Source organism: Malaya genurostris, chromosome 1 (genome assembly GCF_030247185.1).
Source record: "Malaya genurostris strain Urasoe2022 chromosome 1, Malgen_1.1, whole genome shotgun sequence".
Classification (NCBI taxonomy): domain Eukaryota; kingdom Metazoa; phylum Arthropoda; class Insecta; order Diptera; family Culicidae; genus Malaya; species Malaya genurostris.
In genome coordinates this window covers 73701269-73717673 of record NC_080570.1, presented here as the reverse complement: position 1 = coordinate 73717673, position 16405 = coordinate 73701269, and the positions used below count along the sequence as shown (strand labels likewise).

At 37.7% G+C, this 16405-nt stretch overlaps 1 protein-coding gene across 2 annotated transcripts; it reads left to right on the top strand.

Moving 5' to 3' along the window:
- The first annotated feature begins 6094 nt into the window (after positions 1-6094).
- On the top strand, positions 6095-16153 carry LOC131440473 (CLIP domain-containing serine protease B9-like). Of its 2 annotated transcripts, none has more exons than XM_058611775.1 (5): positions 6095-6627; positions 6729-7377; positions 14873-15084; positions 15148-15479; positions 15547-16153. In XM_058611775.1, the coding sequence occupies exons 1-5, from the start codon at positions 6367-6369 to the stop codon at positions 16106-16108; spliced, it is 2016 nt and encodes a 671-aa protein (XP_058467758.1). In that variant the 5' UTR covers positions 6095-6366; the 3' UTR covers positions 16109-16153. The 2 variants fall into 2 exon arrangements, with proteins under 2 accessions (XP_058467758.1, XP_058467759.1); XM_058611776.1 differs by having other exon boundaries at positions 6098-6627; positions 6732-7377.
- The last annotated feature ends 252 nt before the right edge of the window (positions 16154-16405 follow it).

Genomic DNA, 16405 nt, shown 5'->3' with positions numbered 1-16405 from the left:
GCAACAATTGTCAACTTGCGATTCTCTCTTGGTAAATTCCACATTGCGCCGATCATTGTCCCGGGTTGGCGGTTCAATGCATAGGGCACTGGTCTTACAAACCAGTTGTCGTATGTTCAAGCCCCGACCTGGAAGGATTCGTAGTGTCAGTAGAATCGTAGCACCAGCCATGCAATGGTTCTGTACACTCTGAATCGGCTGCGAAGTCTGTTGAAACAGAAGGTCAAATTCCACTACAGGAATGTAATACCAAGGCTTTGCTTTGCCGATCATTACCAGACTGTAATTTTTTTAAGGGCCGTGAAATACTCAGAGTAGGAAGTGGAGCGAAGAAATGTAGAAAAATTCTCTCGCGGTTCATGCATTGAGAGACTCGAGTTTTTGTAGCATCTTCTACCGGATTGAAAATGTTGTATACAATATAGATAAATATCGAGCAGCTTCTGTCAAATTTTCGGCAATCACCAACATTGATCCGATTTACGCAAAATCAACGTATCTGGCTATGAACTAACCATACCTACGGAACCGGAACCGATGAAATTCGGGAGGGTTATATTGGACTGTAGGACCTTTTATTTGAACCTAAGCTTGTGAAAATTGGATGAGCGGTCTCTGAGAAAATCGTGTGCACTTGTTTAGTTCATTTTGCCTCGCAACTTCGGAACCGGAAGTCGGATCCAGATGAAATGCAATAGCAAACTATAGGCTATAGGGCCTTTGATTTGAATCTAAGTTGAAGAAAATCCTCCGAGAAAATCGAGTGCACTTTTTCTTCATTTTTCATTCAAATCAAGGGTTAAACTCAATAGTAATAGTGGGAAAGAGACCTTTCATTTGAATCTAAGTTTGTGAAAATCGTTGAGTCATCTACAAGAAAATCTAGTGCAAATTTTGGTTACATACACAAACACATTTTGTGTACCCGACGAACTGAGTCGAGTGGTAGATTTTGACAGATTGATGAATACTGTTTACCTATCTCATATGGAAAGGCTATGCAATCTTTGTGAAAATCGAGTTTTCAACCGATGCCCGGAGGGCCGAGTGACATATATCACTCAATTCAGCAATGACAAAAACTGTCACTCGATTTTCACGAACTTAGGCTCAAATGAAAGGTCATACTAACACATAGTACGCTGTTGAATTTTATCTGGATACGACTTCCGATATACAGGATGATATGAACAAAAAATATACACTCAATGTTTTCATTGATACGCAAAAAAAAACAAAATAAAGAGCGCGTTTCCACAAGCTCCACCAACATGGACTTACAGCGGTTATAAATAATTATTTGCACAACCTTTTGTCAGAGAAATGCACGTATTTTTCACATGGCGATTTGGTCACATTCAGAATTAGCTACATGGGTCTCCCGCAAGGCTCATGCCTCAGTCCGCTCCTCTGTAATTTTTACGTGAATGACATTGACAGCTGTCTAGTATCCCCATGTACACTAAGACAATTGGCAGATAATGGCGTGGTTTCAGTTACTGTTACCAAAAGCTATTGATCTGCATAAACCATTGCAAGATACCTTAGATAAATTGTCCGTTTGGGCTGTTCATCTGGGTATCGAATTCTCTGCGGAGAAAACAGAGCTGGTTGTCTTTTCAAGAAAGCATGATCCCGCGCAGCTTCAGCTTCATATGATGGGAAGAATGATCCAACAGGTTTTTGACTTTCAAATACCTTGGGGTGTGGTTTGATTCCAAATGCACGTGGGGAGGACACATTAGGTTTCTGATAACAAAATGCCAACAAAGAGTAAATTTTCTTCGAACAATAACAGGATCTTGGTGGGGTGCTTATCCGGAAGATCTAATAAAATTGTATCAGACAACGAAACTTTCAGTGATGGAATATGGATGCGTTTGCTTTCGTTCCGCTGCAAACTCTCATATTATCAAACTTGAGCGAATTCAGTACTGTTGTTTGCGAATTGCCTTAGGCAACATGCATTCGACACATACAATGAGTCTTGAAGTTCTGGCGGGAGTTCTTCCATTGGAAGGTCGTTTTTGGGAGCTTTCATCGCGACTGCTAATAAGATGTGAGGTACTAAATCCCCTGGTTATTAATAACTTTGAAAGGCTAGTTGAACTTCAATCTCAAACAAGATTCATGACAGTATATTTTAAACATATGTCACAGAAAATCAACCCTTCTAGATATATTCCTATCCGCGACACCCTCCTCTACTTTTACTCTATTTTTCGACACATCCATGTAGCGCGAAGTGCGTGGAGTCCCGGAACACCTACGCTCGATGGAAATTCCAAATATATTTACAAGTAAGTTCAGGCATATTGACTCTGAGAAAATATTTTAAACGGACAGATCACGAATTGAAGAGGCTCCTGGGTTTGGTATATTCAACAATATAGTTTCGGCTTCATTTAGGCTTCAAGAACCTGAATCTGTTTATATAGCAGAGTTAGCAGCAGTTCATTATAGTTTGAGTGTAATCGTCACATTATCTCCAAACCATAATTTTCTATTCACATATAGTCTGAGTGCAATTGAAGCCATTCGCTCAAACGCTGCTGGCAAAATAAGCCGTTTTTCTTGGACAAAATAAAACAGTGTCTGAACGACATATTGAATAATAATTATCAAATCACAATAGTTTGGGGTTGGCTCATTGGTCCATTCCAGGCAATGAAAGAGCCGATATTTTAGCCAAATGTGGTGCTTTTGAGGGTGAAATTTATGAGAGACCGATTGCTTTCAACGAATTCTATAGCGCGTCTCGCTAAAGAACATTTGCCAGCTGGCAAGCATCTTGGGATAAAGATGATCTGGGTCGATGGATGCACTCAATTATTCCTAAAATATCGACAGAGGCATGGTTCAGGGGACTGGATGTGTGTAGGGACTTGGATTGGATTGGATTGGACATTCGTGTGATGTCCAGACTCATGTGCAATCACTACACGTTAGATGCTCATCATTGTGCTTGTGGCGAAGGCTATCGCGATATTGATCATGTCGTTTGGACATGCGTGGAGTATCGTGATGTCAGATCTCAACTAATAAATTCTTTGTGTACTCAAGGTAGACCATCCAATGTCCCAGTTCGAGACATTCTTGCTTGTCGTGACCTTCCCTGACTTCTTTATCATTTCCTAAAGACAATTGAAGTTTCAATTTAATAATTGACCCTTTTGAGTCTTAGTTCTGACTCCTGGCACTGCATCCATTAGTTCATCCAACAGCAAAATTTTAATAAAAATGATGTGCTGATGATGATGATGATGATGGTCCCACCTCATACCCCTACAAAGGTGTGAGCAGAACGAGTTATCTAAATGATAATTAATATTTTCATGTGTGAAATACATAACTTTTTGAACTCCACCAATGTCGTCGCGCGTTTGATTTCTCTTGGCATCGAATTGAAAAAACTTATTCCCTTGTACAATAATGAGTTTTGCGATCTGGTTAACAGAAAGCTTGGTGTTCTAGCGGCAGATGCGATTCTAGTATTGTACCTATGCAAATCAGTTTCTCTCTCAGCTCGATCACACAAATATCGAGGCAGCATGTCATTTAAGATCTTGAAAATAAATACCATGGTTAAGTAGTAAATTCTCTGTTTCACTGAAAGCCATTGTAATGCGTTCAGTAGAAAATCTAAGGAGGTATATCTACTACATTTTAGAAATAATCGCATGATTTTATTTTGCAGTCGCTGTAATCTCAAGATTTGTGTGTTATTAGCAAGAAACAGAATGGATGGGCAAAAGTCAATGTGTTGTGAAATGACTGTTTTATACAAAAGAATCTTACTATGGGTCGATAGGTCATTTCTCAAACGACACAATATACCGTACTTTTTGGCAATCTTCTTGATGACGTTATTAATATGAGATTTGAATGTTAACTTTTCATCAATTATGACTCCAAGATACTTCATTTCTCTAACGCGATCAATAGTTTCACCATCAATTCTTACATTGGCGTCATGACCAGTGCTAACAGAAGAAATAACCATATATTTAGTTTTCGCAACGTTTAGTTTCAGTTGCTTAAATTTTAACCAGCGAACTTAGATCCTCGTTTAAATGTGCAACAGCTTCATTAAAATCTTTAGCCGTAATAAACAGAACAGTATCAACAGCAAACAAATTTATATCACAGAAACGTAATACTCGCTTCATATCATTAATATACATAATAAATAGAATAGGACCTAACACACTTCCCTGAGGCACACCAAGTGAATTACCGAGGGAACTAGACACTGCATCGTTAAAAACAGTCTTTTAAGATCTACCTCATAAATAGTTTTCAAACCATTCATGCGCCATTCCCCCGATGCCAAAACGCCGTAATGTCTGCAACAATAAAGGTTTTGAAATTGTTTCAAAGGGTCTCTTCAGATCCAAGGACACAGCGAAAATACTCTCTTTGGCTTCGATTTTCTCCTTCCATTTTGCCAATACTAGGTTCAAAGCGGTTTCACAAGAGTGACCCTTACGATCAGAGTTGCCAGGTTATTTTTTCGAAAATCTGTCAAAATTCAAAAAATTATCTGGATTTGTCTGGGTCTACTATACACAAGGAAAATTTTGCCGGGCTTCATTTTCAGTGAGCAAAAAAAGGTCTCCTCACCTATCGTATAGAAGGCAAAACCGTAAAGATCTTGCAAGATCTGACAAAATCTAGGAAAATTTGGAAAATCTGGGAAAATTTGGAAAATCTGGCAAAAGATCTGATTAGTTTGAGTGTCTGTCGAAGTGAGAAATATCTGGCATTTGCCAGACAAATCTGGCAATCTGGCAACGCTGCTTACGATATCCCGATTGTTCCGGTATTAGCAAACTGTTGGAGTTCAAATAGTTAATCAGCTGATCTTTAACAACAAGTTCCAGAATTCCAGTGTGCAACATGTTAATGGGACGGTACTCGCTGACAAAAACAAACTCGGAATTGGTTAGGAAATCAACAACAAAATTAATATAAATTTCAGCTTATTTTATAATATATAGCAGTTAATCGTTTGGTTCAAATAATATGATATTTAAAAAATAAGAGGAATATGTTTTATTAAACTCAAATCGTTGTGACTATATTAGTATTATAGTAGGATAAGAATTCTATGTAAAAGTGATGCTACGGCAAAGAATAACTTATGTAAATTGCCTTAAGAAATAACGTATTTGTGGAAAAAAGAGCGCGTTTCTGTGTAAGGCGAGGAAGAAACGAATAAAGACCTTTATTTCTTAAAATGTGAACGTCTTATCGGTTGATGACCAAAAAATTTGTTTCGAATAAAGCGACTCTCAGTTCCAGAAGCAGTTGTCCAAAACTCAAAAAAGAAAGTCACTTAATTTTCTCAGAGATTTTCACAAACTCAGATAGAAGAACTATGGTCCCAAAAACTCCTATTGAATTTCATCCGAATCTGGCTTCCGGTTCTTAAAATATAGGGTAAAGTGTGCTTAAAATTTTAAATCATCATTTAGAGTGACACTGCAAATAAAGAGAAATTATTAGCTTAAAACTGTTTCAATTAGATTAGAATTAGGTCTTTTAGAATGCTATTGAGCTCCATCTAAATCCACCGGCCGGTTCCGAAGATAAAGGGAGAAGTGTACTAAAAATTCCAAATCATCATTCAGAGCGACGATGCAAAATAAAGACAAACAGTAATTCAACCACCTTTAAAGTTCAATAAACTTGAATTTTTACTGGCTGGTAGTTACAGCTCAACGTATTACCACAGACACCAGACATCCAAGGTAGAACAAACGTTTTTTAAAAGGCTGTTTAACGCATACATGCGACAATTCAATCATCCATTGCACACGTAATGGCACGCATGAATTACCTTTGTATGCTAGCTCGAATGCACGTGCCGCTTCTGGTGAAATGCTACTTGGTCCCCACGTTTCAAAACGGCAGGTAAATTGCTTACAGACATTGAACTCTCTACTCTACTACTCTATGGTATTACTATCCTTAATAAGACAATGTATCATCGAGGTGGTTAGTTTATTATAATCACATACGCAGAGATCTCATTCATTAGTATTTGTTCGAGGCGATAAACATTCCATTCATTTCAATCAGTAACTCATTGTAATCCGTAGACAGAACGTCTGGTTATGAAGAGAAAAAAAAACAAATTCAAAACAAGTTTCATGTTGTTTTGAAGCATCTCATCGCATTGAAACAGGGTAAATCCCAACTTAATCTCTACCTCACTTATGGACAGACTACATTATTATTGGCATTACTTAGTGCTGCTTCTCGGCTAAATCCAGATTGTTTGACGCTGCTTCATGGACGACTTGGGCGACAATCTTCTATACCGAACGAAAATAGTCTTCATTCGATCGTCCTGGAATAAACATGTTAGTGAAGTTGTTTCATTCTGCCAAAAATTGGCCGTTATCAGTTTATATTAGTATTGTATTAATCCTAAGTGGTGACACGGGTAGTTGTCATTATAATTCTTGTAATCTTCCTGGACCACAGGGAACTTTTGGAAGATGCGTTCCTATTAATAATTGTCCAAGTGCTTACGCGAGTCTGGTTTCGCTACAATTCGAGCCTAATCCTTCATTCGGGCGGTATCTTGAAGAGCGAACTTGTGGTTATGGGCCTCATGGGGTAAATTAATTTAATCAGCTTGGTATTTTGAATGACCTTTAGTTGATAACAAAACAATGTAATAGGTACGGGTGCTCATGTTTTCTATTGATTTTCGTCAGCAGGTCCATATATGTTGTGCAAGTGAATCTTATAATTCAGAGCGAATGATTGCTCATCGGAAACCACAAGCTCGTCGTTCATGCCGTACATTCCGCCAAGGACCAGGTAACTGCGTCCCCATCGAAACATGCCCATCAATCTATAATTGCAGCGTAGAGCTGCAACGCAATTATAATCCAACGTTACATCTTCACCTAACTCAGAGCTTTTGTTACCAGGAAAAAGGTAAGATTTTCGTTTGCTGCGATGATGATCAATCCGTGGACTTGAAGCCAGTGAAGAAATTGGGATGGCAAAGTTGTGAAACTCCGTTTCTTGACGCGGGAAAATGTGTCCCCCCAAGCAGATGTGGATTGATTGAAAACAGCGATAATCTGCCCGATCTGTACAAAGCATTTATGGTAGGCTGTGAACAACCGAATGGTGTGCGTCATATGTGCTGTCCGCAAAATGAAATACAGTATGATACGGAGTATGGAAAGCAGTGCAAAACAAAGGATATGAATGCCGGACATTGTGTTGAAACAGAACGATGTGATGATTTTCTGAAATCCGCTGATCGACAAGAATATGTGAGAAATAATTGGTGCTATTCAAATTTGGAACAAGTTGAGTACGTATGTTGCACGGAGGCAAAGATTTTGACAGGTAAAATTATTTTATAAATTATAGAGATTCCCGGCAATGCTGGAATATTTTTTACCTTTCTTATATGGAAAGGCTTTGTAATCACTATGACAACCAACTTTTGAACCCACGCTCGGAGGGTCGAGTCCCATATACCATTCGCATCAGTTCGTCAAGATCGCAAAGTGTCTTTTCTGGCATACCTGCATATCAGTCCTATATGGAAAATCAGCATGTTGAGAAAAAGACCATTCATATTTTTTGCTTCCGAATTGTTTGATTTTTTGTGCTACAGAATGCTAAATCTTGGTATTGCAAGAAATATTGGTAATGCATCATATAGCATCCCTTACACGAGACAATATTATTTTCAATACAAGGAGTATTGACAATACTTTTGATCGTGTAATCGGGTAGAGGGTTCAATGCAAAGGGCACTGGCCTTACAAGCCAGTTGTCGTATGAGCGAGTCCCGACCTGGAAGGATTCTTAGTGTCAATAGGATCGTAGTATTAGCCATGCAATGATTCTGTATGTTAAGAATCGGCTGCGAAGTCTGATGAAACAGAAAGGCCAAATTCCACAAAAGGCATGTACTGCCAGAACTTTTCTTTGCTTTGAACTTTGTAATGGAAACATCATCGGATTGACAAAAATATTGTCAAAAAATCAAAACTACTCATCAATCCAATAATACTTTCTCTCAAAAGAGAAAACTGTTTGTTATGTGCAATGAACTCTTCTCGCAATGTTTCAATATCTAGTTGCAATACTTAAAGCTCTAAACGCTAGATTTTTTCGAAAAATGCAGACACAAGTTACCAAGCCAATTGGATTGACGGTATTTACAATACTTTCGATTGACAATAATATTGTCACGTGTAAGAGCCGCTTGTCAGTGGGACTCATATGCGGGTACTTTGCATATGGGACAGACAAAAGCTGATATTTTTTTTAACATTGTACTGAACAAATTCACAATTTCTGAAAATATATGAGGGATGACTTCATCTATCAAGCTAACTCATGAACGGTGAATATCAATATGGGACTGATAAACGCGTATGGGCAGTACATGGATGTATGTACGTGTATGTGATAAATATTGTCACTTAATTTTCTCATATTCATATCTTACTGGTCGGTAAATGTCGGCGGAAATAGGAAATTGCAGAACAGCTGTGTTTGCAGTTATCTCAGAATTAACTCAAAGAAGTCATTTTTGTATTTTTACTCCATCTCAACGATCTAAATTTCATAGTTAATTGTTTCAAACTATCGTTTACTGATGACTTGAAACTATATCATCTGATAAAAGAGCAAAATGATGCAAGATTTTTGTCATCCCAATTGAGGTTTCTATGCCCGGTGAAAAATGAACGTCGACCCTAGTGGAAAATTGGTGGCCAATATATTTCGTGATGAAAACAAAACAATATATAAGAACGATTCACACGTGGCATCAGGTGACTATCACCGGCTTGGAACGGTTACGAAACAACAACATGAATTGTAAGCAATTCATATGGAGGCGCATACCGTCAAGTTCACGGAACATTTTGACTTCCGGTACGTGAGCGCTTTTCGGTAAAAAATTATTATATTAATATTGACGTCGACCAAAGTTGATTGATCGTCTGAACCGTGTTTAATGCAGGTGTTTCCTGATGAAAACAATCCAATCTCATTTGTATTTGTGGTTGTAAGTGAGCTGTCAGAAAAATTTATAGGATGGTGCTAAATGCTTCTAAATGTTCCATTGTATCATGTGCCCGCAGACATTATAATTAGATATGACCATAATATTTCGCAAAGTGTTCTTTAACACAAATCATTACTTGATGACAAACTTGATTTCAAGAATTACATCGACAACGTAATTTCAAAGGCTTCCAAACTCTTAGGTTTACTATTTTGGATTACCAGTAATTTCATCAATACTCACTGCTTGAAAACTCTTTACTGTGCAGCAGCCGATCAACACTTGAATATCTTCTCGATCTTGTCGAAGTGGCTCAACGCAAATCCATTGAATTCGCACTCCTCAATCTACCATGAAGAGACCCATAACAGGGTCCGGCACTCGAAGTGTAACCAATTAAAAAGACCATAAATTCAGTTTGGAAAATTACTTTTACTTAATTCAAAGTACAAAATGTGTAAAAATAATACAAAATTCAGAATCAATTCACTTTTGCTCGATATGACCACCTTTTGCCTTGACTATGGCCTTGAGACGGTCAAAAAACGAATCGCAAGTTGCCGAATGTGACTTGCAGGTATTTAGGCCCCCTCGCGGACAATAACTTTTTTCAGCGCCTCGAGACTGGTGTATCTTTTAGTTCGGACTTTGTGGAGCCATTGTGTGGACGTGATGAAGTTCGGAACGTTGTTTTTCAGCCATTCTTGGTTCACTCGAGCTTTGTGAGACGGTGCCGAGTCCTGCTGAAACGTCCATGGTCTGCCACCGAAATGTTTGTCTGCCCACGGCTTCAAAGCAACCTTCAGAATACTTTCCCGATAATATGTCGCATTAACCTTGACGCCAGGCTCGATGAAAACGATTGGAGAGCGCCCATCTGCGGTTACAGCGGCCCAAACCATTATCTGTTGCGGGTGCTGCCTCCTGGTGGCCAATCGATGACTCAAATTCTCGTATGAACGGTCGGTCAAGTAAACCCTATCGTTTTGAGAGTTTACGAATTGCTCAACTGGAAAAAATTTCTCGTCAGAAAATACAATGTTCGGAAATTGACCGCTTTCGGCCAAACGAAGCAACTCCTTCGCTCTCTCAAGTCAAGATTTTTTTTTCGCGTTCACTTTTGGCAAAATGCTTTCTTACGCTTGTAAACAATACAACTCTGAACTGTCATTTAGCAAATTTCTAGAGAGCTGATGCCCGTGCGTCAGCTGCGCGAGCGGTCTGAAGTTGGTTACACTTCGAGTGCCGGACCCTGTAAATCATCTAAGTTACAAGGATTGCTGTCGTTTTTTGGGCTGGATCTGCCACCTGTTCGTATTGCTTTGATGCAATCCCATATGAACTGCCCCTATCTTTTAATACTGATCATTTTCTACATTCATCGTTGCAGTCTTCATTCTTATCCATTTTTACATATTTCTTAAGCTACGAATATAATGACCCTTTTTCCAGTATGTGCCGTTTATTTTACAACTGTTCTCATGATTTTGATTTTCATCTCTCTTGAAATACGATAAACGTAGTAATAATGTAATGTAAAATTTTCAAAAAGATATAGGAATTCTTTCATGTACCACTTGGATATTGCTCATTTGTTGGTACAAAAGGAGAGAAGGTTTTATGCCTGTTGGAGGAAAGGAGTAGATGATTTCAGCTTCACTAAGCTTTCTCTACTTCTTATGAAAAAATATCTAAGCAGATAAATGAAGAAATAAAAAAATAAATGAAAAAAAAAATGAAAAAATCAAATGGTTAAAAATAAATCAATAATTGAATGTATAAATGATTAAACAAAATAATAAAGATGATAAATTAATAAATAACTACCTAAATATACGAATAAATAAATATAAACAAATAACCGGCTTCACCAATTTTGACGAATTTTGGATTCAAGTAAAAGGTCTGAAGATTACATAGCTTGCTGTTGAATTTTATTCGAACCTGACTTCCGGTTGAAAATAATATAACTTCCGGTGGAAATAATGTAACTGTCAGAGATGGTTGAATCAATTTTTAAATTAAATAAATTCAAATTGAAAGTCTCAGGTCTAATAGACTGCTATAAAATTTCATTCAGATCTGACTTACGATTCCGAAGTAGCAGGGTCATCAGTGTAAAAATATCCATATCAAAATCTTTTTTAATCCATCTAGTGGTGTAATCATGCCTTTCTCATATTACTTATATTTCTAAAAATAACACTAGAGGATTCTCTTAAGAATTTTTTTTCTATCTTGAATAAAATAACAAGCTTTCTTTGGGTGTGAACGAACATAACCTTTTCAATTTGTAAACAATTTTGTCAAGTCAAACATTTATGTCAAGTTATTAAGAATTTTTCATTCGTCGCCCTAAATGATTAAACACACTTTACCCTATAGCTCTGGAACCGGAAGTTGGACCCGGATTAAGTTAAACAGCAACCTATGAGACTATAGGAACTTTTATTTGAGCCTAAGTTTGTGGGAATCGATCAAATCATCTCTAAGAAAATTGAGTGAGCTATGGGACTATGAGATTTTTTTCTTTATGAGTGACATTATTTTACATATACTCACACACATACATACACACACAGAGACATTGCTCAGCTCGATGAACTGTGTCGAATGAAACTTTCTGTATGAGAAAGGCAATAAGTGTACTTTTATAGAAAAGCGTCGTTATCATGATTTTGTGATAATACTAAGAAGTAGGTACAGATTGAATGAAAGATTTACAAATTTACATATTTTTCACCCGAAAAATATAGATTTGAATGTGGCAACCCTGCACGCTACACGAAATTGTTTTGACACTCATCGCCCTATACTTTTAGAACCGGAAGTCGGATCTGGATGAAATGGCATAGTAAACTTTAAGACAATGAGAACCTCAATTTGAACCATGATTCGTGAATTCGTTGCTGAGGAATCGAAGTGAGTTCCGTTTTTGAAGTTTTTCTTCACTATAATCGGCGCTTTCGGAAGCGGAAACCGGCGACTAGTAGTTCCAAAATTGTTTTATATATGGTAGGGAATATATAAAACAATTTTGGAACTACTAGTCGCCGGTTGGAATTTTGGAACTACTAGTTGCCTAAACCTGATTCATCGTTAGAGTTTGTTAATAGAAGACCAAACAAACGATGACTGTTAATAGCTAGAAATACACTGTTAAAAAATTCTATGTAAAATTACGCCAAATCTTATGCACAAAAAAGGAATGCTATGTTTTGCGTAGTTTTACAACGACATGTGATTTTGCAGGAATAATTGCAGAGGTATTAAACATCGTTTATTTTTCTGTTAAAGTTGTTAAAAGTTTTGAATGAAAAGGATCAATAGAATTGTATTGTATGTCAGGAAAACATATTTTGTTTGATTTCATGTTTATTCTTTTTATTGATTATTTCTTTGATATATTTGGCTTACAAATATTAAGCGCATATTTGGACAAAGCGTAGCTTGTTTCCCGTCGCTTGTCGCGAAAAGTTTTCTTGTGGGGCACCGTAAAGGACAATAAACCACCCCGATGGCACGTTTGTCATCTGCATACAATTGGCTTGAAGCCGAAAATTTTTGTTTTTTGGTTCTAGTTCGCTGTCAAATGCTGTGTTTAAGCAGTGTTCACACGTTCACATTTTTCTTCATGCGGTTGCACCAACATAAGGAAACGATTTCGATGGAATATAATCAAACTAAAATAAACCACAATTTCCTTTTCTTATTCAAAAAGAGCTCAAGATTTATATTTATATTGGGTTTGAAAAAATTTACTTTTGACACCAGTGTGGCTTGATTGTATGGTATGAACGTAGCTTAACATATTGGTAACAACAACGCCACCAAAACAAAATGCGTCGGTTTCAGGAACCAGCTTCCATAGTGCAATAAATAGGTTGTCCAGAAGAAATCTGTATAAAATGTTCAAAACGACGTATGTAACAATGAGAGATTCTCTTTGTTTACTTTCTCTTTTGATTATTACGGCACTCTTAGCAATCGTTCTCTTCAATTATTTACCGATAATAATAACTAAAGCTATCATCTTTTAATCTGCTCTGGAGAAGTTACCGAAAAAAGCAGGAATATTTCGCAATAATCGAAAGAGAAAGTAAACAAAGAGAATTTCTCATTGTTACATACGTCGTTTTGAACATTTTATACAGAAATGTGCACTGTGGTGTGTTTCATAATTTTCTCGAAACAATTGGATTCGAAACAATACGTGAAAACTCAGAGAACACTTAAAACAATTATTAATTTTTCCTGCTTCTAAACATCCATGACAAAATCGAACGGGCTTGCGAAAGGAAGGGAAGTAACGAAACTTTTTTCACAAACCACAAATTTTTCCATGTTAAAATTACCTTCAAAACTTTTCATTGCCGTCGAAACTAAACACAAAATTTGGTATGATATATTGCAGAAAAATACATTCGAAGTGTGATTACATGACTGATTTCCATGTGATAAATATTATTATGCAGAGGTTACTTTTCATTTTTAGGTGTGTAAATAAAATCTCCTAAACTGATTTTAAGCTCAGAACTGATTTCGGTTATACTTGTTCCCGATTTACTGTTCCGGAATATTGAAACCAGCCGACAGAAGAATTCTGAAAGCAACTTACATCGATTTTTCAGACATTACTTAACCAAATTCCACAAATTTAGACTCAAATAAAAATGAATTTCCATCGTATTCATTTGAACTTATTTTTAATAAATCTATTGATTAATGAATGATAAAAATGTCGATTCTCCTTATGAGTGACGACGTGAAAAAGAATTAAAAGTCTATTCGCACTATTCCGGGACTGAATTATCCGGGACGATCCGGGACGTTTGTTTTCGTCATCGGCGATGACTGAACTGCCGGCGTGCGCATGTATCGGATTGCCGGATCCGGTACTAAATTCATTTGGTTGCCACCGATATTGCTCACCAAGTTTTTCCCGGTGCCGACGGTGCGAAAAACTGCATGTATTGGAATGCCGGATCCGCCAACCAAATTAATTTTATGCCGGATCCGGCATTCCAATACATGCCCACTCCGGCAGCTCAGTCATCGTCGATGAGGAAAAAAACGTCCCGGATCGTCCTGGATGGTGCGAATAGACTTCAAATCTTCAAAACTGTTCTCATTTTGTCTGATGAATCATTTATTGACAGATAGTAACAAAACCGTTCGAAAAATTTCATACATTTTGTCGACGAACTCTTTTTAGAGTGGCACTCCCTAACAACGCCTTGGATGCGCAGCTTAACAGCAGCGTTTTAGCATAAATAAAATAAACCTAGATTCCCCAGTGTAATAGTACTGTAGTTGAGCAATCCGTGACATCAAAAGCGCCGTCTGGTGTAGAATGGGTGCGTAAATTCTCCTAAAATGCATGTATAAAGTTGCCTGCGCATTTAACACAACCACAATAGCTAATGGAAAAAAGTACACCCGTTTCTCACTAGAAGCGCTGTTTGTATCTCTGTACAATGGGAAATCTATGTTTATTTGACAGCGTCAGGTTGTGTTAAATGTGCAAGCATTTTTATACATACATTCTAGGAGCATTTACGCACCCATTCTACATCAGACGGCGCTTTTAGTGTCACGGGTTTCTTAACTACATTACTATTACACTGGGGATTCTAGATGTATTTTATTCATGATGATAGCAGCCTACTAGTGGAGGTAGTCAGGCTGTACGTGATTCTTTGGAAAAGAAAATTCTACAAAAAAGATATCGTTTTTCTAATCACAATCCAAGTTTTCTTCGCTCGTGTCACACGATTTTCAGTTATTATTATAAACATTTACTCCGTTTTACAGCACCAGAAAAACCAATTGAAATTGGAAGCCGTGCTGGTGAAGATGCACCTACTTGTACAACTCCCAACAGTACCCCTGGACGATGCGTGGCACTCGCGCAGTGCTCCCCAATAATATCCATTTTGAGAGAAGCATCTGCCGCTAAAAAAGCAGTTTCTGCAGTACAAGCTGCTTTTCTGAAAACTAGTGTGTGTACTCCTGGAAATACCGCGGTAACTCACTTCACAATTGTTATGTTTTTTTTAAATACTTAATTTTTCAATTATGTTTTCAAGCCTTCATCCTATTATGTTTGCTGCGATGAAGGAGCTTTGCAAACAGTTACGACACCTACTCCTGTTGTTACAATGCCAACCACGACAGCATCCATTGATATCGCCAATCATCCGAATCTACGATTATTGGATCGGGTCAATTGTGGTAAAGCAACTTTAGGCGATAAAATATCCTTTGGCACACAGGCTTCAATGTATCAGTATCCTTGGATGGCCTTGCTCATCTACCGATCGAGCAGTGGGCAGGAAGGTCCTGAATGTGGCGGAACAGTAATCAATACTCGCTATGTACTGACCGCTGCCCATTGTATTGATGGTCAAATTGAGCGTTTGTATGATACCTATCATAGTCATTCAATATTAATTTTTCATTAAACTTTTCATTTTTATCTATTTCAGAGTATACGTTCGGTTGGGTGAGTACGATACTCGAACAGATCCTGATTGCGATGAGTACATGGACTGTGCTCCACCATTTACGCGATATGGCGTAGAAGAGTACACAATCCACCCGAATTTTACCAGAATGGTTCGCTCTGGTAACGACATTGGTCTACTACGATTGAACCGAAATGTACAGTTCAACAATGATGATATCATGCCAATCTGTCTACCATTCTCTAATAGTCTTGTGCGGTTTGATCCTAGCTTGTATTGGATCACGGGATGGGGATTAACGGAACGATTGGAGAGTAGTCCTGTTTTGCAGCAAGCTAGAATTCCATCAGTTGCTTGTAGTTTAAGTACGCATTCAATATGCGCTGGTTTTGGTAATGGAACGCTTCACTGCCGAGGTGATTCTGGTGGACCGATGAAGGTGCCAATTCCAGATATCAAGTTCCGATATGTTCAGTATGGGATTATTTCCGCCGGACCAGGATGTGGGGTAAGCGGGACACCGGGTGTCAGTACTCGTGTAACATTCTTCATGCGATGGATTCTAGACAATATTCGTGAGTGAAGTAATTAATCAAATGATATCTGCAAATAAACAGGTTCTAGGATAGACAAGCAATGAAATCAAATATTGGTGTATTATTTATCCTACGCAAACAATTCACACACATTTAGTTACTGTTATTCATCGATGATATAAATAGTAATACAATTCATTGCTACACTCAGAAACGATTGAAATGTTGATGTTAGTTTTCCTTCCGATTGGAGTTCTTTGTGAGCTTCTAGTAAAAGAAGCTTGGAGACCATTATATGATGATCCTTTTAGCGAAAGTCAAAATGATGCTTTGGCATCCACACT